Raw genomic sequence first — 24,542 nt, 5'->3', positions numbered from 1 at the left:
AGGCACAACAACTGGGGTGCTGTAGGCAATGATGGGGCAGCCTGAAATTCACAGCGGGTCAAGGTAGGACGAGTTGGGTTTCTACACTGGGAATAAATTCCTTAGGACAGACTGGCCAAAGATGGAGTCTTGTCAAGACAGTAGTGGGCTGCGAAGGTGTGGAGAGAGCTCCATGTTGCAGCTCTGCAGATGTCGGCAATCGGTACGGAATGGTAGTATGCGCTACTGACATTGCCATGACCCTGACTGGGTGTGCCTTCACTCATCCCTGAAGTGGAAGGCCTGCTTGCTGGTAGCAGAATGCGATGCAGTCTGCCAACCAGTTCGAAAGAGTCTGCTTGCCTACCGCAACTCCGAGTTTGTTCTTGTCAAAAGAAACAAAGAGCTGGGTGGACTTTCTATGGGCTGTAGTGTGGTCTAAATAAAATGCAAGTGCACGCTTACAGTCCAAGGAGTGCAGAGCTCGCTCACCCGGGTAAACGTGTGGTCTTGGGAAGAAAGTGGGCAAGACTATGGACTGATTTAAGTGGAAATCTGTTACCACCTTAGGAAGGAATTTAGGGTGAGTGCGGAGAACCACCCGGTCATGGAGGAACCTTGTGTAGTGTGAGTAGGTCACAAGGGCCTGTAACTCTCTTACCCTGTGAGCAGACGTGATGGCTACTAGGAAAAGTACTTTCCATGTAAGGTATCCGAGTTCACAGGAGTGCAGGGGGGGGCTCAAAAGGAGTATGCATGAGCCGTGCAAGTACTACAATTAGGTCCCATGCCACGACGGATGGCCGTAGAGGAGGCTTAAGCTGTAGTAAGCCTCTCATGAAGTGACCCATAAGGGGTTGGGCCATTATCGGGTCCTCCCCTATACCTTGATGGTACACAGAGATGGTACTGAGATGTACTCGTATAGAGGAAGTCTGGAGACCAGATTCCGAGAGGTGCCAGAGATAGTCTAATAGATTCGATGTGGAGCAAGAAAAAGGATCCACGCCCTTTTGAGTGCACCACAAGGTAAACCTCTTTCATTTAGAGCAGTAAGACTTCTGCGTGGAAGGCTTCTGTGAAGCCACAAGGACTTGAGAGACTCCACTAGAAAGATTGAATGGCTGTAGTATCAACCTTTCAACATCCAGGCCGTCAGAAACAGGGCCTGGAGGTTCGGGTGGCGTAACCTGCCGTGATTCTGTGTTATGAAGTTGGGCGCTTTGCCCAGGCGAATGGGATCCTGGACAGACAGGTCAAGAAGTATTGGAAACCAAATGGCATGGCCAATATGGGGCTATATCATTGGGCCTCGGTCCTGTTGTAGCTTCACGAGAGTCTTGGCTATCAGCGGAATCGGAGGGTAAGTATATAGCAGGCCTATGTTCCAGGGACGGGCGAAGGCATCCATGGCTGGTGCTCTTCAGTCCCTGCCTAGGGAGCAGAAGCGTACCACTTTGCGGTTCTGTTTGGACGCAAAGAGGTCGATGGTCGGCTGATCCCACCGGTGGAAGATTCTGCTTGCAACAGAGAGATCCAGAGACCACTCGTGGGGCTAGAAACGTCAGCTAAGGCGGTCTGCTATTGCATTGTGTGTGCCTGCCAGATAAGTGGCTCGCAGTAGTATTGAGTGAAAAAGGGCCCAGGCCTAAATCTGCGCCACCTCCTGGCAGAGCAGGTAAGATCCCGTGCCCCCCTGTTTGTTCAGGAATCACATTGCAACTTGGCTGTCTTTTTGAATCAAGACTACCTTGTTCGAGAGGCAGTCTATGAATGCATAAAAGGCGTACCGCATCGCTCGAAGCTCTAGGAAGTTGATCTGATAAGTTGCTTCGGCCTTTGACCAAATGCTTTGGGTTTGAAAGCCTTTGGCATGGGCTCCCCAACCTAGGTTGGAGACATCTGTGGTTAAGGATACCTGAGGAGCTGGTTGCTGGAAGGGAAGACCTGTTTGTAAGTTGGCCTTGAGAGTCCACCAGATGAGAGAGAGACGAAGCTGGGTCATTATGTGGACTAGGGATGAAAATGGCTGAGTGGCTTGGTGCCACTGAGATTTTAGAGTCCATTGTGCCACTCTCATGGCTAGGCATGCCATTGGGGTGACATGGACGACAACATGTGCCGAGTAATGTGAGCAATTGGTGAGCCGAGGCTGTTCATCGACAGCGGATAAAGCTGGCAAGGTTGGACAGCGTGGTTGTGCGGTCATTGGGTAAGAATCCTTTGGCCAAGTTGGTGTCTAGATCTGCTCCTATAAAGGAGAGATGATGAGACAGTGTCAAACAGGATTTCGGGTAGTTGATCAGAAACCCCAACAATTGCAGCAGACGTATGGTGAGACTGAGGGAGTCGAGGGCTCCTTGCCTGGACTGGCTTTTTATGAGCCAATCGTCCAGATAAGGGAAGACATGGACACCCTTGCGGCATAACTGTGCTGCCACGACTGCCAGGCATTTGTGAACACTCAGGGTGCCGAGGCGAGCCCGAATGGCAGTACTTTGTATTGATAGTGCCCGTGACTTACCACAAATGGCAGGTATTTTTGATGAGGAGGGAAGATTACAATATGGGCGTATGCGTCCTGAAGGTCCAGAGAGCAGAGCCAATCCCCTCGATGTAGCAGAGGTAACATGGTGCTCAGGGACACCATCCTGAACCGTTCCTTGCAAAGATATGTGTTTAAGGCACGGAGGTCAGAATAGGGTGGAGGCCACCGGTCTTTTTTGGAATTAGGAAATACCTGGAGTAGAATCCTCTTCCCTGCTGGGTTAAGGGAACCGGTTCTACAGCCCTGGCATACAGAAGGGTTGAGAGATCTGACTCAAGAACTGTTGTGTGGTCATCCTAGCTCCACGCTAGACTGGGTACAGCTGAAAAATTTAGACGGTAACCGTGGGTTATGATGAATAGTACCCACTGGTCCGTGGTAATTGGATGCCAATTGGTTGAAAGTGACAAAGACAGCCTCCCGCTGGTGGACTGAGTTGTGGGATCGAGGGGGGATGGTTGCTGCTCTCTGGAAAGGAGTCAAAATCCAGTCGCAGGACTAGGCTGTGGAGCTGGCTGCGCTTTAGGTGTCCTCGTTTGACGTGCATATCCTCTCTCGAGGAGTCTGAGCTGGTCAAGCAAGGGACGCGGGAGGATATCTGCATGGTCTGTAGAACTGTTTCCTGATGTCCCTTTGTGGGTCCCTGCGGGCTACAGAGGGAATATCTGGGGAGACAGTTGACAACTGATGCAGGGTCTCATGATGGTCTTTTAACTGGGCCACTGCGTCCTGGATCTTATCCCCGAACAGGTTGTCTCCTGAACAGGGTAGATCTGTAAGTCTGTACTGCATTTCTGGGCATAGGTCTGAGGTCTTGAGCCAGGCCCAGCGCCCTAGCCCGCTGCCGAGACTCTGGATGCTATTTTAAAAGAATCGTAAGCAGCTCTGACCTCGTGTTTGCCTGCTTCCAATCCTTTTTTTTTGTAGGATGGAGGACAAGGTCTCTTGTTGGTGCTGTGGCAATGTCTCTGCAAATTCCTGGCAAAAAACAACAAGGGGACAACCTTATACCGTGAAAAGATTTATTAATATTTAATTACAGAGCCCGACTCCGGCCGAGTTTCGCCACTTAAGGCTGCATCAGGGGATGACTTCTGATGTCAAATGAACCTACACAAATAGATTCTTTTGTCAAATTTCAATCTTGATCCTGCATATAATTATTTCCACTTCACAATCTGACAGCGTGTCACGCTCAAATTTATGTAGAACTAGGGCAAAAATAAATCAATGTATCTGTAATATTTTGCAATGTCTCAAAAGCAATAATTATATGCAGGATCAAGATTGAAATTTGACAAAAGAATCTATTTGTGTAGGTTCATTTGACATCAGAAGTCATCCCCTGATGCAGCCTTAATTGGCGAAACTCGGCCGGAGTCGGGCTCTGTAATTAAATATTAATAAATCTTTCCACGGTATAAGGTTGTCCCCTTGTTGTTTTTTGCCTTGGCTACGTGGGACCACCTTCCGATTTGCTTTATTGGACCTTCCTCTGCAAATTCCTGGACTTGTTTCCAGAGATTTCTATTATATTGGGTCATATATAATTGATATGCTGCTATTCATGCTATCAACATGGACCCTTGAAAGACTCTGTATCCCAATGCATCTAATGTCTTCTGTTTCTTACCAGGAGGAGCAGAGGAGTGTGGACACGATCGTTTAGCTTTTTTCTGGGCTGATTCCACCACTACAGAATAGTGGGTAGCTGACTTTTTTTGAAAACCTGGGGCTTGTTGTACCAGGGACGTAGCATCTGTCTTTCTGTTGACTGGAGTTACAGTACCTGGATGGTCCCACAGGTGGAGCAAGAGGACGAGAAGAACTTTGTGCACTGGTATTTGCCATTATCTCTTTTGAAGCATCTACAAATTGTAAGACCTCCAACATCTTGTGGCAAGCGTCTTCCTCTGTAACCAGTGGAAAATGGATAGTGTCAGATATCTCTCCTTAACAAAACTGGCAAAGGAGAGGTCTTCTGGAGGAGATCGTCTCTTTTCTTCTGGGGATGAAGGCTCTGAGAGAAATTCCTCAGAAGCTTGTGAGGAATCATTTGAAGATGCATCCTCTCATGATTTATAGGGAGTTTCCCCTTCTCCTGGTGGGCTTCCTGAAGGAGGAAGTATGCCAAAGCCGAGAGGGTGGGAAGGCATCGATGGATGTGGCACCAGCATCAAAGGAATCTGTGCTGGCATCGAGGGTACCGAAGCAGATGAGGTGCATTTGAGCACCGATAGCCCCGATGGACCTGGCATGGGTTCCGGCATCAGTGGTTCCCATGGAGGTATCTGGCCGGGAATCGCCTCTTCCTCCTCCGAGGAACCTGGTATAGGAGGCCTCGATGGACGACTCTGTGCCAACATGTCCAAGGGCACAGGTTGAGTCGGCAAGGCACCGATGAGGGTTTCCAGGCGCTCGAGGAGCGGTGCGAACATCGAGGGCACCGGTTCCAGTGGCGATTGGAAGCCTCGTAGGGCATTCAGCACTGCTTTTTGGACCATGTGGTCGAATTCCTCCCGAAAAGCCGGCATGGATGGCATGGCAGCTGGGGTAGGAGGCAGGCTAGGCGTCACCGGAGCTTCCACAGGGGCCCGTAGAGGCTCGGTGCCCGGCACCGGTGGGGAACGCCTCGGGGTCCCCAGCCCAGATGAGGATGCGATATCAGTGCCGGCACCAGGCGGGGACGAATGTTTCCCTTGGTGCTTGGTCTGGTCCTTCTCCGGCACAGAGGATGACACCGTCGATGCCTTCAAGGGTATCGGTGATGGAAGGTCACCCGCTCCGCAATGTTCCTGGAGGGGCTTCTCAGAGGTCGATTGACCCTTTCCGGTCGACGCTACTTGTACTGGAGTCGATGGAGAACATTTCGACGCAAACAAATGCTCCATCTTGTCCAGTCGAGCGCGCCGGCCTTTGGGGGTCATTTGTGTGCAACTGGGGCATCGATGGACATCGTGCGAGGGACCTAAGCACACAACACAAATGCTATGCGGGTCTGTTTTGGACATGGTCCTTGGACATTCGGGGCATTTTCTGAACCTGGTCGCCCGGGCGCGTGGTCAGTGACAGTCAGGCACCGAGAAGTATGCCACCAGGAACCGACCGCAAACCGCAGGCAAAAGACTTACCAAGCGCCGGAGGGAATGGTGTGCTTTGGGGGACCCCGGTGAGGGTAATTTTAAGAAGGTAAACTTCAAATACTTCCGTGAGGAAAGTTGTGAGGAAATTTCTCACAGAACTCCTAACTGCGAGGCAACTTGCTGCGTGGAAAAGAAAAAGAGACTGAAGGGGGGACCCCTGATGGCCACAGGGTTGGTGGCATGCTCAGTGTGCCAGTAAAAGTTCTAGAAACTTTGACAAAAGTGTTCCATGACAGGGCTCCATTTGATGTCACCCATATGTGAGGACTACCATCCTGCTTGTCCTGGGAGAAAGCTAAGTCCCACAACATAACCTGGCAGAAGCACAGAGCTCTATGGGCACTCGGTGTCAGATATACAACTTGCACTTTTCACACAGATTCAAGAAAATACTCCTGGTGCCCCTTCATCCAGTTTGTAAACTTAAGTTTCTCACATTCCCCCATTCCAGCTATATAAACACTTACATCTGTAATGCGCTGTTAGTTGCATTGATAAGGCCAAGGTCTTGGGTCTCACCCAGGATCAACAAGGCACACTTTTCATGACCCTAAAAACACAAAAAGATCCCATGAGGAAAAAAAACTACAAAATACATAAGTCTCCCTTTGTTCCATATCCTACAACATGTTACAACAGTGGAGCACTGAAGCTGCTAATCCCGGTACCCTCTGTACAATAGGACAATGTACAGGATGGCCAATGTTGGGTCCTGCAAGGGCCACCAGCACTGACCAAGAGAGACTCAAAACTCAAAAGTATTTCACAGACTAATGAAATCTTCCACCTTAGAAGCCAATTGGCCAGACCACACAACTCTACCTTACCTTAATTCATGCTTAAAAGCTACTGTTACAGCACCATCTGCCCCCTGCCCCAATTCCCTACTTACCTTACTACAGGCCAGGTGAAGAGCTGTGTTCTTGTTGACATCCAACACAGATAAATCTGCCTTTGCACGATACAGCAGGAACTCTGAAATAGAAAGGAGATATGGTCACAAACACAAGAAAATCTGGACTGTCTCCTTTCTGTTAATATGCACCAGTCTAGACATATTTTATGCAAAACATGCCTCCTGAAAACATCTTCAAAGCTCTGCTTCCAATCCTCTCTTTTCCCCGTGAACTTAGATTTCCTTCAGTTCAATTAATTCCATAGCAGTAAGATCAGGTTCAAGATTATCGATAAGAATAGATTTTTTTTGGTAACAAATTAAGACCAGCCCTCAAGAATTCCACCAAAAACCTGCTAGTAACAGCTCAAACTGAACTAACGTGAGGTGTCTGGGCTATTGTGCAGCCATCCTCCACGGCTTTCTCATCTGCTCTATTTTCCTTTTTCTGTGCTCTTCTTTCTCCTCCTTTTATAGTCTTTTTCCCCTCTCCCCCTCCACAGTGGAAGCTCTTTTTCACCATGGTCCTGAGTAAGGGGGCAGCCGTGGTGGCAGCTCTCTCTCACTAACAGGTCGATGCAATACAGTGCGTTCAGCCGAACGCATGGCTTTAGACGCACTTGGATGCACGTCCAAAACCCCTTATGCAATACGGAGATTAGCGCGTTCAAACCAGTGCTTAGCTAATAGAGTTCATCACATGTAAATTCATGTTGATGAGGCTATTCGCTATTACCCACTTATGCAAAAAACAAATGTGCGCCCAATGCACATGTTTTTACTCTCAAAAAGAAACACCTGCCCCAGAAAAGGTGTGAATTCTTGAGGAGCCCCTAAAGTTAACAGAAAAGCAGAAGGTGGTTAGGAAAACGGACGCTCGTAAAATTGAGCATCCGTTTTACTAAACTGAACTGATAGACATCTTTCTGGGGTGCTGCCGAGGAGGTGCTAAGGATACACAATTTCCCCCATATGCCTCCATTTTACCATGGCAGTCTATTTAAAAATGAAATCAGGCACCTGGGAGAGCTGGATCCGTATGTGTTAGAAGAGCGGGTGCTCATCATATTGCATCGGCCTGAAAGTTTTTAGGGCTGCGCGAATTTAGTGAGCTTGTGAGTAGGTTTCTTGAGGGCTAATTAAAACCGCACCACCTCCCACCATAAGATATAGACAATGACCCTTTAAACCAGAAGCTCGCCTATTTACTAAATACAAAGTTTTATTGTACCACATTAACATAAGAACATAAATTGCCATACTGGGTCAGATTAAGGGTCTATCAAGCCCAGCATCCTGTTTCCAACAGTGGCCAATCCAGGCTACAAGTACCTGGCAAGTACGCAAACACTAAGCAGATCCCATGCAGTGGCTATTCCCTAAGCCAATTTGATTAGTAGTAGATAATGGACTTTCTCCAACAACTTATCCAAACCTTTTTTAAATCCAGCTACACTAACTGCATTAACCACATCCTCTGGCAACAAATTCCAGAGCTTAATTGTGCATTGAATGAAAAATAATTTTCTCCGATTATTTTTAAAATGTGCTACTTGCTAACTTCATAGAGTGCCCCCTAGTCCTTCTATTATCTGAAAGAGTAAATAACCGATTCACATTTACCCGTTCTACACCTTTCATAATTTTAAAGACCTCTATCATCTCCCCCCTTAGCCGTCTCTTCTCCAATCTGAACAGCTCTAACCTCTTTAGCCTTTCCTCATAGGGGAGCCGTTCCATCCCCTTTATCATTTTAGTCGCCCTTCTCTGCACTTTCTCCAGTGCAACTATATCTTTTTTGACATATAGCAACCAGAATTGTACACAGTACTCAAGGTGCGGTCTCACCATGGAGTGATACAGAGGCATTATGACATTTTCCATTTTATTCACATTCGCTTCCTAATAATTCCTAACATTGTCTGCTTTTTTGACTGCCCTGCACACCGAGCCAACAATTTCTAGAGGAAAACAAACCATGGAGAAACTAGTGCTTACCTGATAATTTCCTTTCCTATAAAGAAGACAGGCCAATCTACACCATTGATTATGTACTCCTACCAGCAGATGGAGATGGAGTAAAGCCAAACTGTGGATAAACTCATTATACTTGACCATGACTATTAACAGTTTACCACTCATGCTTCCAGCCAACTGGGAAACAATAAACTCAGCAAAAAAGTTGTCAACTAGTCTTAGGGGCTGGTTATGTCACTTAACAGTCCTTCAAACAAATTAACAGAAATAACTCTTCATCATTTGCATATAAAGGACAAACTAAAAGCAAGTAGGCAGCCCAAGATGGGTTGTGGATTGGTCTGCCTTCCTTAGAGGAAAGGAAATTATCAGGAAAGCAGTAATGTTTCCTTCCTCTGCACTCAGGCAGGCTAATCCACACCAGTGGGATGTACCAAAGCTATTCCTGAAAAGGGCAGGAGGCTGCCCGTGGTCCCGTCAATACTGCATGATGAAAGCCATATCCTCCTGAGCCCTAACATCCAAGCAAGTAATGCCCGTAAAAAGGGTGTAAGGAGGACCATGTCGTTGCTTGGCAAATCTCAATGGGATCAAGACATACAGGAAATGACAGTCACAAGAAATAGCTCACAATAATCAATTAACAAAAAAAAAAAACCTGTTGAAATCTTTTATTGTTGAATAACATCAAATCCATTTAACAAGATCTAGGAACTGTGTAAATAAGTTTGTCACACTTCTCTAACCAGTATTATACCCCCCCCACAGAATCACACCAGACATGACCGACAACACAACATAAACATGAATTCTACCCCCACAAAAAAAGAGGGGGGGGAGGGAACAAGAAACAATGAAAAAAGAAAACTACAAAAGAAACCCTCAAACACACATATTTAAAAAACTTTCAAATGAGACTCAACATGGAGAAAGCCCATTAAAAAGATTTGTAACCCAGTCGAAGCCAATCACTTAGTAATCCACTGCAACCAACACAATTTATGCCAATGAAAATTGTATTTCCTGTGCATCTGGAACAGAGTATTGCTGAGACAGTGTGTGTCAACGGCTGAATAATGTTTGGTTGTGCCAAAACGGCACTGGCTTATGTCCTGGCATGGGAAATTAGCATTTCGTTTTACCAAGGCACAATCCTGCAATCTCTCAATGTCTCAAACATCCAGCAGCAATACCGCTTGTCACATCACCCGCTAGAGATAAAGTTGGCAAAAATAACATTTAGCACAACACCAGACGCTGCAGCGTTTCGGCAGCTACTGCTGCCTGAATCAGGGGATTGCCGCTTTTATTCTATAAAAACAAACAGTAAATATATCACTAAAAAATCTAGACAAACAACAGACAAACAATTGCACAAAAAGACTCACCCCCAAATGAACTTAGCCCAGCTTCGGTGTATCTTTCCCTTACGTGAGCACGCTCACGTCCTAAAAACTCTTTAAACCTCTCCCCCATTGGTTTGACAGACACACAGCTTGACAGACACCAAGCATCCAACAATGTAGACCATTTCACACCGGGAATTGAAAGCCTGGCTCAGGGTTTGATAAACTGGACATACTTAAGGTCCCTGTATTGAATTATTTCTGATCCCAAAAATAAAAGTTTTATCAGGACCAGAAACCTTATGATCTAAATGAAACAAATAAAAGTAGTACTATTATGAACACCAGAGACCTTATGAGAATAAGAGACAGATTCTTCTATGCACCTCTTGATGTCATAAATAAAAAAGATATTCCATTCTACCTTCTTATTTAAGCCCCCTGGAACTACAGTGCCCCACTGAAAAATATATAGTCATACTTTGTGTGTCAAAAATCTATTTATATCTCAAACGAGTTTGTTCGGAGCTGTATACACTTCCTCCTATACCTCAAGTAGCCGGGGCGTGTGTGTTTGAATAGACAAACACTTACCATTGATGGTTAACACATTTTATTCTGAATGTAGCCGGTCGATGTGTAATCCTGGAGTGTATACTTAACTCTGTGACTTTTACCCTTGTAAATGTTTATGGCCCAAATAAGGAGCAAGATTTTTACCAACAGCTCACAAACAAAATAGCTTCCTTTGGCTTTGAGGCTCTGGTAGTCGGGGGACAGGACGGGACTAGAATATATGTATAAACCCTGAGTTGGGCTGGGATCACTTGGTTCTATTAACGAGGTTGATCTTATTACCATATTTCACCTGGTTGATGTCTGGAGGCAGCACCACCCATCAGAGCGTGATTATATCTTTTTTTCGCCCAGACACTCAATGTTTAGTAGAACTGATTATTATTATTTTTTTTTAATTTACCAATTTTATTGAAGACAAAATAAAGTACAATGTACACAATACGTGAGGATTCACAACATTTGTTCAGCCAGCATCAACTCGAAATAAAACAGTGTAACATCAGTAAATAGTGAATAATAAAAACATTTTATCACTTTTGTCTTTTAGTTTGTAACTGCAATCCCCCCATTCCCTCCCTCCCGTCCTCTAACCCCAACTTTATAGAAACTGCAGGTGGTTAGAGTCGCACATGTTGCAAGATTAAAAAAAAAAAATACGTAGGTAGTTTTTCCACTGAGAAGCAGTTAAGAGGGGCCTGCCACACATTCGCTGTTTTGATCTTTCCATATAGCATAAGCTTTCCAGATACTGTGAAATTTCCCCACGGAGTTCCCCTTGTGAGCTGTGATTTCCGCAAGGATATGCATATCCCTGATTTTGCAATGTACTTCTGCTAACGAGGTGGACATCGGGCGTTCTCCATTTTCCCCGCTATCACTAGTCTAGTGGCCGTACAGATAAAAGTTAATTAGATTGTTTTCAGGGTCCAAAGCTGAGAAAATAGACACTCCCAGAAGGGCATGATGCGGAGAGATACGATTAGCCGAGGGGACCATTTGCCCGATCCATTGTTCTACAGCTGCCCATAGAATCCCTATCCGTGGACAGGACCACCACATATGAAAGTAGGGCCCCCACCATCTGACAACCCTTCCAGCACTTGTCTGAGATAACAGGATTCATTTTATGAAGTCTCTCTGGACAATAATGCCAGCAATATAGTAGTTTTAGCGAATTTTCTATCATTGAGGATGCAATTAACCCCTTTCCCATTCTTTTAAAGATATCACCGCATTCGCTATTTGTGAAGGTGGTATCCAGATCCTTTTCCCATGCAATTAAATGAGAAGGCTTGTTAGATAATTGCTGGTCTAGCAGATTATAAATTGTTGATAATAGTTTGGTAGCCTGATCCGCCTTCACACATAGATTTTCAAAATCAGATCTCCCTTGTTGTAAGTGATTCACCAGCACAGCTGCCTTCGCAAAGTGTCGAAGCTGCAAGTACGGGTAAACATCAGCATGAGATAAAGTGTACTGTGAATTCAATTCATGAAAGGGTATTAAATCACACCTGCCCCACACTTGTGCCCAGGATATTATGCCCTTTGATTCCCAAACCCGAAAAGCCTTGGTTTCATATCCAGGCGTAAAGTCACAGTTGGCATAAAGGTAGAAACATAGAAATGATGGCAGAAGACCACCAAACGGCCCATCCAGTCTGCCCAGCAAGCTTTCACACTTTTTTTTTTCTCATACATATCCATTACTCTTGGCTCTTAGTAACCTTTTGGTTCTATTTCCCTTCCACCCCCGCCATTAATGTAGAGAGCAGTTTTGGAACTGCGTCTAAGTGAATATCTAGCTTAATTAGTTAGGGGTAGTAACCGCTGCAATAAGCAAGCTACACCCATGCTTAGTTTACCCAGACTATGTAATTCAGTCCTTGTTGGTTGCTGTCTGTATATAGACCCACTTTTCTTCATCCCCCCCACCATTGAAGCAGAGAGCTGTGCTGGATATGCATTGAAAGTGAAGTTTCAGACTTTCTCCCCTGCCATTGAACATAAGAAATTGCCATGCTGGGTCAGACCAAGGGTCCATCATGCCCAGCATCCTGTTTCCAACAGAGGCCAAAACCAGGTCACAAGAACCAGGCCATATCCAGCTATGCTGGATATGCGTGAAGTATCAGTCTTTCTCCCCTGCCATTGAAGCATAGAGCTATGCTGGATATGCACTGAAAGTGAAGTATCAGGCTTATTTGGTCTGGGGAGTAACCGCAGTAACAAGCAAGTTACTCCCCGCTTTTTTTGTGAATGAAAATCTTTTTCCACATTACCTCTTGCCATTGAATGTTGGAGTCGCATTAACCATGTGTATGTTTATTGAATAAGGGTATTAACTCCAGGTAGTAGCCATCATTCCTGCGAGCCACCCACTCTTCATTCACATCCTCTAGACTTTATGGATCCACAGTGTTTATCCCACGCCCCTTTGAAATCCTTCACAGTTCTGGTCTTTACCACTTCCTCCGGAAGGGCATTCCAGGCATCCACCACCCTTCTCTGTGAAGAAATACTTCCTGACATTGGGTCTGAATCTTCCTCCCTGCAGTTTTAAATCATGACCCCTGGTTCTGCTGATTTTTTTCTGACGGAAAAGGTTGGTCGTTAACTTTGGATCATTAAAACCTTTCAAGTATCTGAAAGTCTGTATCATAATCTCCCCTGCTCCTCCTTTCCTCCAGGGTGTACATATTTAGATTCTTCAATCTCTCCTCATAAGACATTCGATGAAGACCATCCACCTTTTTGGTCACCCTTCTGGTATGTGCTCAAATGATATTCCCGTAGCCCCACAAGTAGAGAACCCTTAGTGTTCCAGATCTCAAACAAGTGTATCATAGATGGAGGCAAAACATCCTTGGGCATTATATGCCAGGTTTTCTTAGGTTGCCATAACAGACTAGTGAGTGGGACATCACCAAAGAGTTGTTGGCCAAACTGAACCCAGAGTTTAGAGTGTATCTGCTTATGCCAGTATACTAGTTTAAATTGAGCTGCTAAATAGTACTCTTCAAAATTGGGAACCCCAAGTCCTCCCTGTGGTCAAGATTGATACATCAATCGCCGGGCTATGTGAGGACGTTTGCCACTCCAAATGTAGGTCATAAGTTTCCTTTGCCTTTGAGCCAACCATTTTCTGGGAATAGAGATAGGAAAAGTTTGAAAAATAGAGAGTAGCTTGGGCAGAATTGTCATTTTAATCGCAGCAATCCTGCCCAACCAGGAAATACTATAATGGTTCCATTCTTCTAGATCTTGGGATATCTTGCTCCATAAGGAGACACAGTTTAATTGGAAGAGATCCTGCGTAACACTCAGATATACTCCTAGATATTTTATTTTCTGAGAGGCCCATTTAAATCGGAACTGGGTTTTGAGTAGTGGTGCCTCTTGGGACTCCATGTTTATATTAAGAATTTCTGACTTGTCCCAATTAATGCGAAAACCAGAGACTAGGCTAAACTCCTCCAGAGTTGATGTTATCCCAGGCAGAGATTTAGTAGGTTCGATGATGACTATCATTGTATCATCCACAAATAATGACAGTTTCGAGGAGAAGCGTCCCAACTCTACGCCTCGTATGTCAGGATCAGAGCGGATTCTCAGAGCAAAGGGCTCTAGGAAGATGGCAAATAGGAGTGGTGATAAAGGGCATCCTTGCCGCGTTCCCCGTTTCACAGAGAAACTAGTTGAATATCCGCCATTAATCTTTATGCAGGCCTGGGGCTCGTTGTATAGCTGTGATAGCCATTGTAGAAAATGATCCCCAAACTTCAATTTCCGAAATAAAGCAAAAAGATATGGCCAATGCACTATGTCAAAGGCTTTCTCGGCGTCAACCGAGAGCGCCAATGCTGGTTTTCCTTGTTTCTTGACCCACCATATCATGTCTAAGATTTTGTGGACATTATCACTCGCCTGTCGGCCCGGAATAAAGCCGGCCTGGTCTGGGTGTATTATGTGAGCAATAAATCCGTCCAGGCATGTCGCTAATATTTTGGTTAAGATCTTTAAATCAAGGTTAATAAGGGATATTGGTCTATACGACCCGCAAAGTGTGGTGTCGTGGCCTGGTTTAGCAATAACCGTGATGCCGGCTGTATTTGCCAATAAGAAGAGTTGATTGCCATCCCTCAAAGTCTGATAAAAATTCTTTAGTATCGGTGTAAGATGTGTGGCGAATGCTTGATAAAACCTGCTGGTATAACCATCAAATCTTGGTGATTTACCAGGTTATAAGGTTTTGATAGCCTCTAATATTTCAACTTCAGATATTTCTCTGTCTAGGATATCACACTGGGTGCTAGTCAGCTCTGGCAGTTTTGTGTCCAGTAGGTATTGATCTATACGATCTGCACTAATGGTAGCGTCTTGTGAATAGAGCTCTGCATAGAACTGCTGGAACCGGTGGCGAATTGATTTATTATCCGTCAGTATGGTTCAGTCTTGCTCTTTTACTTTAACTATGGTGGCTTGCGCTTGTTTATATTTTAAAGTCTGTGCGAGTAATTTCCCTGCTTTGTTGCCACCTTCAAAGTAGCGTTGCCTAGTTAAAGTAAGTTGATGTGCTATCTGTTCTGCATCTAAAGTGGCTATACTTAGTTTTAATTCTCGCAATTGCGCCAGTGTAGATGGTGTCCCCTGGTTAAGCTTATGAAGCCTTTCCAGCTCTCTGATCCGGATAAGTAACTGATCTCGCCGCCTTCCCTTTTCCTTTTTTTAAAAAAATGTAGCGCGAGATATCATTTTACCCCTTATGACCGCCTTTAAGCAGTCCCAGAGAACTACCGCATTGACATTGCATGTATCATTAGTAGCGAGATAGTCTTGGATGTCATTGGTTAACTGCGTTACACAGGAGGTATCGTCAAAGAGAGAGTCATTTAATCTCCAATATCTGATGCCTCTATCGTACTCTTGGAATTGTACTGTAAGCCATATTGGGGCGTGATCAGACCATAGTATAGGTTCTATATCAAGGCTTTAATCCTGGGTGCCATTTGTTTACTGCTTAAGAACATATCAATTCTGGAGTAGCTCGCATGCGGATTTGAGTAGAACATATAGTTCCTAGTGTAGGGAACCTAGATCTCCACACATCTATCAGTCCCTGACTATTCATGAGGGTCCTTAAAGCCTTCCTAGCCAGTTTGGAATTGTGACTTTGGCCAGTTGAGTTATCCAATCTAGGATTAAGGGTAAGATTGAAGTCACCCCCAATAATTGATTGACCTTCCAACTTAGTAGCTAGTGTGGAGGTTAGAGTAAGATAGAACTCCTCTTTATGGTTCGTAGGGCCATAGATTGAGAGCAGCGTGACCAGCTCTCCACCCACAGATATCTTTACAAGCAGAAATCTTCCTTCGGGATCCACAACAGTCTCCTTCAGCTCGTAATGAAAATATTTGTGCTTCATGATCCCCACCCCTGTATATTTGTGGGCCAGAGTGGCGGCCGACCAAAATTAATGGGGATATTTATTTGAGGCCAATAACTTTTGATACCGCTTTCTCAGATGAGTCTCCTATAAGAGCACCACATCTGTATTTAAACTTTCTATTTCTTTGAACAGTAAGTGGCGCTTTCGAGTGTATTAAGACCTTTTACATTGATAGATAAGAATTTAAATGTCACCATACATAAAAAACACTCTCCTAACCCTCAGGACACAAATAACCCCATGCCACCCGTGACACCATGAAATGTAGTACACCGTAAATGTTCTTAGTGAGGATAGCCTAGCTGTTCCAGTACACCAATCCAAAACATTTTGAAATAAACATTGAATTTCAGAGAGAATACCTAGCCCAGTTAAAGAGATCCACCCCAGTATTATAAGCAATATCCCTACCCACCTGTGATTTCTTCTGTTTCCCCCATTCCCCCCCCCACCCCCCTATTTCCCTGCCCTGGGACTCCATCTGTTCCCAGATAATTCGGAGGAAGTTCTTGTCACCTCTCAATCTCCAACAACCAGATTAGCGATTTTTGAACAACAGTCTCGCCTATCTATAAAAGTAATAAGTAACTCTGAATTTATAGGTAAACAAAGCATTTTGCATAAGTAAAAGTATGTTGTAAAGATGGTTTTGACGCAGGATCGTTGCACTGGGAAATGCTTTCGTCAGGATGATCCGAGTATATAGATCAGGCCCACCTCGCTCAAGCTGGATCACTCCTGCTCGACTCACTCATCGTAAGGCGGGGCTTGCCATTCTCATCCACAAAAACTTAGACTTTAAGGTAACCAAATCAATATCAGACCCCGAAGGCCTCTTTATCTGTATTAAGGGCAAGCTCCATGACCGGATAATCACTATTTGCAATTTATATGCACCTAATGAATATATGCCTTCCTTTTTCCTTAAAATCTTTAACTTATTAGTGCTTCATTCAGAAGGCCACTTATTTGTTATGGGAGATTTTAACTGGGTGACGGACCCATCAATAGATAAATGCCCAGCAGACTGGAGGGGGCAGTGTCTCTAAGTTAAAGGCCCAAATCTCTTGTGCCAAAGGCTGGACTTGATGGATGTGTGGAGCGTGCTCCATCCAGAGGAAAGAAATTATACCCATGTGTCTAGGGCCCATGGCACCCTATATCATATAGACTACATCTTGGCGTCCAAAGATTCATTTTTTCTAATTAAAAATGCAGATATTGGCCAACAGGTGATCTCAGACCACACCCCGATCTGGCTGGAATTCTTCCCTAAGACGGAGAGGGACCAAGCCCAATTCTGGAGATTCCCAAGTTATCTCAGCTCAGATCCTGATTTCCATAAGTTTTTAACAAACAGATGGGAGGAATATATTACCCATAATCAGGCGCAAATGGATACATCTCAGCTTTTCTGGGAAAATGGGCAAAGTAGTGATGCGTGGCGAAATCATTGTATTCATCAAAACAAGAAAGAAACGTCTGAATGGTATGATACTACAGCTAGAGTCCAAAGTCAGATCAGCTAAAACTCTCTTAATACAGACACCCACGGCTGATAACAGACGTAATTACTTCGGAGCGCTAGAAAGTTTAAATTCACTATTATACACCCGGGCGCAACAATCATTACAGGCCTCAGACCTCATTATTACAAGTTTGGAAATAAGGTGGGCAAATTTCTTGCCAAAACTGTTCAGGTGGCAAGGGAAAAAATGGTGATCACTAGCGTGTCCACCCAGAAAGGGGAAAAATATCAACAAGAGAGGAAATTTGTGAGGTCTTTCGAAAGTTTTATAGCTCTCTCTATATGGATGACGCGCCCAATGGCAGAACAGAGGAAGACCTATTCTTCCAAGATCTACCTCTTCCCGTGCTCACCGAAGCCCAAATCACATCCTTAAATAGCCCAATACAAGCAACAGAGGTATCCAATGTTATTTCGGGGGCCAAATCGGGAAAGTCACCGGGCCCGGATGGGATGTCTTACGATTTCTATAAAATCTTACGATTAGGGTTAACGGAGCATCTAACCAACTTTTTTCGCAGCACTCTCTCCAAGGCAGCCTTCCCAACAAGCTTTAATACAGCTCATATCACTATTCTAGCCAAACCAAGGAAGGACCCCCAACTCCCTGCCTCGTATAGGCCGATATCGTTACTGAATTGCGATTGTAAAATCTTAACTAAGGTCCTGGCCAATAGAATAGGTACAGTCCTACCGGAACTTATTTCCAGGTACCAAATGGGATTCGTGAAAGGCCGGTCAGCTAGCTCCCACATCCTTAAACTCCTTTCAGCCATGTCCATTGCCCAAACAGACGAGATACAGGCCTTAGCCATCGGATTCGATTCGGAAAAGGCTTTCGATAGAGTGTCTTGGCCATACCTTTTTTCGGTCCTCCACAGATTCGGATTTCAAGGGAATATTGCTCAATACATCTCCCTCTTATATAACAAACCAACCTCCTGTATTATTGCGATCGGTTCTAAATCATCTCCACGCCTTCTGGCATGGAGAGAATGAGATTTAAGGAAGCTGGAAGACTGGTCGAAGATATGGCAGCTGAGATTCAATGCCAAGAAGTGCAGTCATGCATATGGGGTGTGGAAATCTGAAGGAAATGTATTCGATGGGGGGTGAAGGGCTGATGTGCACGGAGCAGGAGAGAGACCTTGGGGTGATAGTGTCTACCGATCTGAAGTCGGCGAAACAATGTGACAAGGCGATAGCTAAAGCCAGAAGAATGCCAGTGGCTAAATCACAGGCACTCTAGTCTGACTGCTCGAGCTTCCAGGCGGTCTATGTTCCATCCCGTCTCTTCCTTGTTCCATTGTCCCTGGGCCGTCAGTTCCTGACAGTGGGCTCCCCACCCTCGGAGGCTCACGTCTGTGGTGAGCACGATTCATTTCGGTATGGATAGGCTTACTCCTCTGCTTAGGTGGTCTTCCTGTAGCCACCACTGAAGCTGAGAACGTACCTCTAAGCAAGAAATGCCTGCCTACTTCCTGATCCAGTAGGTGAGCTTCCACACCTTCACTGTGAAGCTCAAGGTGTTCTAGCCCTGGAGCCCACATCCTTATGAGGCTTCTTAGGCTGAAAGGATGGAGATCTTCTGAAGGGACGAGACTTTTGAGTAGTTGCTCCTCTGTAAGGATTCCGTTTGGGAATGTAGCGGGTATTACTTACAATCCAATTTAGGTAGCCCAATACATTTCCATTTGGAAGCAACCGTAAGCCTGGCATTCTCAAGTAAGAAATTTCACAGCTTCTTTTATTTAAAGGCTGCACCCTATTCTCAAGAAATCAACCCAAGAGTTAGAATAGAATAACTTAAAGGCAGTCTTTTACCCAGAGTATCACAAATCACATTAATCAGTCAAATTCAAAACTGTTTAATCAGGGGACATTTCCACATCCATGCATAGAGGTGTCCTTAGAGGGGCACCCGCTCCAGCAATAGTCATATTTTTCCAGATAGATCTTATTAGGCAAGGATATAGTAAGATAAGTCTAGTATACTATTTTAGAGTGTGTGTCTAGGTGATGAGTAACAATTGAAATGTTACGAATGTTATTCCTTATGTGAACTCATTGATACTCAAGCCCAGGTCAACTTCCTGCCTTGTTTTTTTTTATATAATTTATCTTTGAATTTAATCACTCATGAATGTATATATTCTGGAAGTTAAATTTTAGCAGATCCATCCTTTTTGAAAAACATTTCTAGTTCACATAGTGGCCTAAGAAACTGCTTTTTATGAATTTCAAGAATATGCAACTTTCATGCAGAAGATTTTCACACTGTAGTACAAGCCTTAATCCTACCCCTTCTTGACTACTGTAACTGTTCATATATTGGCTTGCCAAAATCTGCACTAAAAGCCCTTCAGATGTTACAAAACTCTACAGCAAGGGTGATCTCTAGAGAGATCAGCTCTCGCCAGTGTTGAAAGTCCTTCACTGGTTACAGATCACCTCAAGGATTTTGTACAAAATTTTAATGCTAGTACATAAACTAGTGGCAATGGATTCTTTTTTTTTTTTTTAAGCAAATGCCCTGCTCCATCTGTATAACCTGCCTCAAGCGTTATGGTCATCACAAAGTGGGATTTTAGATGTGCCATTTGCTAGGCATGGCTTGTTGAAACTAGGGAATGGGCCTTTTCAGTGGTTGCTCCTATGCTTTGGAATTCCATTTCCCAATCTGATGAGTCGTACAAAGACATCTTTTCTGGCTTGCATTTGATTAAATGGCTAATGGTGAGGAGATTACGATGATATTGTTTGTTTTCTTATTTGGTTTTTATAAGATATTATGCATACTTTATTGTAAAGCACCTAGGGCCTCAATAATGGTGATATATAATTATAAAAAAATAAGTATGAAAGAATGCCAAAGAGTATCTCCAAAGCCATTGCGGAGATCTCAAAGTAAGAAATCCTTCTCCAGTATCAGCTACCCTACTGACTCATCTTTCAGTTAATCATTAAAACCTGTGAGGATATTCAGTATCAGGACTGAATAAAGCAGAGTTGCTTACCTGTAACAGGTGTTCTCCAAGGACAGTAGGATGTTAGTCTTCACACATGGGTGACATCATCCGATGGAGCCCGGCACAGAAAACTTTTGTCAAAGTTTCTAGAAACTGAGCATGCCCAGTATGCCGCTAACCACACGTCCATGTGGGGTCCCTCTTCAGTCTTATAACAGTATTTGCGAAAAAAATAAAATTTCAACCCGACAGCAAACCAAACTCTGCGAGGCGGTGGGCGAGTTTCATGAGGACTAACATCCTGCTGTCCTTGGAGAACACCTGTTACACATGGGAAGCAATTCTGCTTTCTCCAAGGACAAGCAGAATGGTAGTCCTCACACATGGGTGATTAAGTAGCTCCAGGCCTCTCCGAATACGTGTAGCAGAGAACAGGTGCCAACATGCACAACAACTAGAGCTGTAACAACCACAGGAACAGGCCTGTATCCAAGGATAGGGCCCATGGAGGGAGAGTTGGGTTTTCATGGCTGGAAGAGATTACGGAGGACAGACTATCCAAAATGATGTCCTGCTGGCCATCTTTGTCCAGGCAGTAATGTGAGGTGAAAGTGTGGAGGGAACTCCAGGTCACTGCTCTGCAAATCTCGTGAATGGGAACTGCATGCAAGTAAGCCACAGAGACTGACATGGCCCTCACGGAGCGAGCTTTGACATAACCTTCAAGATGCAATCCTGCCTGTGCGTAGCAGAAAGCAATGCAGTCCACTAGCCAATGGGATAGGGTAGGGTCTGTTTATAGACAGCGACTCCTAATCTGTTTCTGTCGAAGGAGACAAAAAGCTGAGTGGAGATGCAGTGAGGCACTGTCCGTTCCAAGTAAAAGTGCCCTCTTGCAATCCAGTGTGTATAGAGCGCACACACCCTGATGAGCCTGAGGCCTAGGGAAAAAGAAAGGCAACACAATAGACTAATGGAACTCTGACACCACCTTGTGAAGGAACTTCGGGTGCGTTCACAGGACCTCAATGTCATGACAAAACTTTGTATAAGGTGGGCACAACATGAGAGCTTGCAGTTCACCAACCCTACGAGCTGCTGTAACTGCGATTAAGAAGATTACCTTTCCTGGAAAGTTCTTTAGATTGCAAGAACGCAATGCCTCAAATGGAGATTTCATGAATTGCTAGAGGACTATGCTGAGATCCCAGGAGTCCGCCAGAGGGCGAATGGGGGAGGGGGGGGTATTCAGTTGTAATAAGCCCCTCATGAATAGTCCCACGAGTGGATGGGGAGAAATAGCAGTACCATCTGTACCCCAATGGTATGCCCCAGTAGCACGGAGGTGAACGTTCACTGAAGTGGTCTGTAGACCAGATTCTGAGAGGGACAACAGGTAGTTTAAGTGCGGGAAGGGAGACAAGAGAAGGGATCCAGATCGCGACCCTCGAACCTTTTCCACTTTAGATTATAAGATTTTCTGGGCTCCAGAATAACACACGATACCCCTGCCGAAAGGCCGAGGGTCCAGTGTGTCACCCGGTCAACATCCAAGCCGTAAGAGCCAGGGCTTGCAGTTGGGGTGGTGGAGCCTGCCCTGGTCCTGGGTGATTAGGTCTGGAGTCAGCTGCAATTGGATCGGGGGGGCAGGAGGCCCGGTCCTGAAGGGCCAGGAGGGGGCAATCAGGATCATGGAACCCTGATCCTGCTGCAATTTCTGGAGCATTTTCGATATGAGAGGACGGGGAGGGTAAGCGTACAGCAACCCAGTGCTCCAGTGGATCAAAAAAGCATCCGCCATCGTTCCCCCACTCCTCTGGCCGAGGGAGTAGAAGCAGGGCACTTTCCTGTTTTCCAAGGAGGCGAAGAGGTCTATGCTTGACTGAGGGACCACTCGTGAGGCAATGCCCGGCTCAAGGCATCTGCTAGGGTGTTGTACACCCCCAGAAGGTACACTGCCCAGAGGATGATGCCGTTTTTGATGGCCCACCTCCTGACAGAGGGGAGTGAAGGACCCCATTCCCCCGTTTATTCAGATACCACATGGCAACCTGATTGTCGGTCTGAATAAGAACCACATTGTTCAGGAGCTGCTCTCGGAACATCTGCAGGGCGTACTGAATTGCTTGCAACTCCAAAAGCTTGATCTGGAGCTGCGATTCCTGAGCAGACCAAAACCCCTGGGTGTGGAAGCCTGCAACATGTGCTCCCCACCCCGTCAGAGATGATTCGGTGGTGAAGATGGCCTGGGGTTGAGGGCTCTAAAAGTGGTATCTCCGCTCCAGATTTGAGGGGGTTGCCCACCACTAGAGAGACTACTGCAACAGTGTTGCGATGAGAACACGAGAACGCAGGTCCTGTAGCTGGACACCACTGAGAATGCAACATTCATTGTGCTCTGCACATGTGCAGTCGAGCAAAGGGGGTGACATCCACCGTCACTGCCATATGGACCAGCAAACGGAGGAATTGGTGTGCCGAGACATGGGGGCAGCCGGAGACCTGGGGCAGTAGCTTTCTGCTACTGCCCCAGGTCTCTGCCCTGTCCTGGGGCAGGAAAGCCTTCGCTTGGACAGTGTCCAGTCGAGCTCCGATGAAGTCCAGTTGCAATGATGGTTGGAGGTGGGATTTTGGATAGTTGATTAGAAATCCCAGGGTCTCCAAAGTTTGGATCATGATGCGCGTGGAACTGAGCCCCTTGTTGGGAGTTGCTCTTGATAAACCAATCATCAAGGAAGGGAAAAACGTGAATCCCCTGCCTTTGAAGATAGGCTCAGACAACCGCCAGACATTTGGTAAAGACCCAGGGCACGGAAGCCAGGCCAAAGGGCAGAAAGCAATACTGATAGTGATTCTCGTCGACCTAGAATCACAGGTACTGCCAATCTGTCCGAAAGATGGAGATGTGATCAAGGGAGATGTGATCAAGGGAGCAGAGCCAATCTTCCGCCTTGAGAAGGGAATCAAGGTGCCCAGCAAGACCATTTTGAACTTTTCCTTCACCAACAAACGGTTTAAAGCTCTCAGGTCCAGAATGGGTCAGAGGCCACCCATTTTCTTGGGATTAGAAAATACCTGAAGTAAACCCCTGGCCCTGTTGGCTAGGCGGGACGGGTTCAACCGCTTGAGCCAGTATGAGGGTGGAGAGCTCTATCCGAAGTATCTGTAAATCCCTGCTGCTCTCCACACGGAGGTGAGCGGGGTGGCAGTCACTAGAAATGCAACATGTAACCCTGACGCATGATGGACAGGACCCAAAGGTCCGATGTGATCGAGGCCCATCGATCTGCGAACAGCTGGAGCCGACCCCCAACCAGGGGGACGACGTGTTGCGGAGAAGGTTGGCTCATGCTCCCTGGTCGCCAGTCAAAACCCCGTGGCGGGGTTCTGTGGCGGAACAGTGGTTGCCCAGGGTGGGCGAGGTTGTCTTGGCCTTGCCCTGGGAGTAGGTCGCTGAGCCCTGGACCTTGGTGCTGGCGGGTAGTATTTTCGAGGCCAGTAAAAGGGCCTCTTTGGGTACTGCTGTGGGGACTTCTTGGGTGGCTGGGTGTCAGAGGTACTAGCTGACAACTGCTGAAGAGTCTCCTGATAGTCCAACTCTAGCGACTCCAACACTTGTATGGTCAAGAACATGGACCTGATGGCCCCTGCCTGAGATGTGCTCTTGACCAGCCAATTGTCCATATAGGGGAAAACATGTACCCCCAGCCTGCGGAAATGCACCACCATCACTGCCAGGCATTTTGTGAAGACTTGTGGGGCTGACGCTAGCCCGAATGGCAACACCCAGTACTGGAAGTGCTGTTTTCCCACCACAAATCGGAGATACTTCCTGTGACTGGGGAAAATCTAGATGTGAGTGTATATGTCCTTTAGATTGAGAGAGCATAGCCAGTCCCCTTTTTGTAAAAAGGGGGATCAAGGTGCTCAGGGAAACCATCTTGAACTTTTCTTTTTTGAGAAATATGTTCAAGGCCCTTAGGTCTAGAATGGGACAAAGTCTTGCTGTTCTCTTTGGAATCACGAAGTAGAATCCCCACCCTCTTTGCCCTGGTGGGACAGACTCGACCGCTCTGGTTAAGAAGAAGGAGAGCTCCATAAGCAATACCTCCTGATGTGCTACCAGCCT

At 45.7% G+C, this 24,542-nt stretch overlaps 1 protein-coding gene across 1 annotated transcript in view; it reads right to left on the bottom strand.

The window, feature by feature from the left end:
* ANKRD52 (ankyrin repeat domain 52) overlaps positions 1–24,542 on the bottom strand; it is a 184,237-nt gene that overhangs the window by 3,331 nt on the left and 156,364 nt on the right. The window contains exons 25-26 of the mRNA XM_029594706.1: positions 6,563–6,645; positions 6,138–6,220 (exon numbers count right to left, since the gene is read on the bottom strand). Coding sequence (XP_029450566.1) covers positions 6,138–6,220; positions 6,563–6,645 — 166 coding nt within the window. The remainder of the gene's footprint in view (positions 1–6,137; positions 6,221–6,562; positions 6,646–24,542) is intronic.

Source organism: Rhinatrema bivittatum, chromosome 3 (genome assembly GCF_901001135.1).
Source record: "Rhinatrema bivittatum chromosome 3, aRhiBiv1.1, whole genome shotgun sequence".
Lineage (NCBI taxonomy): Eukaryota > Metazoa > Chordata > Amphibia > Gymnophiona > Rhinatrematidae > Rhinatrema > Rhinatrema bivittatum.
Note: the sequence above shows the minus strand (reverse complement) of the source record. Positions and strands in the feature narration are given on the sequence as shown.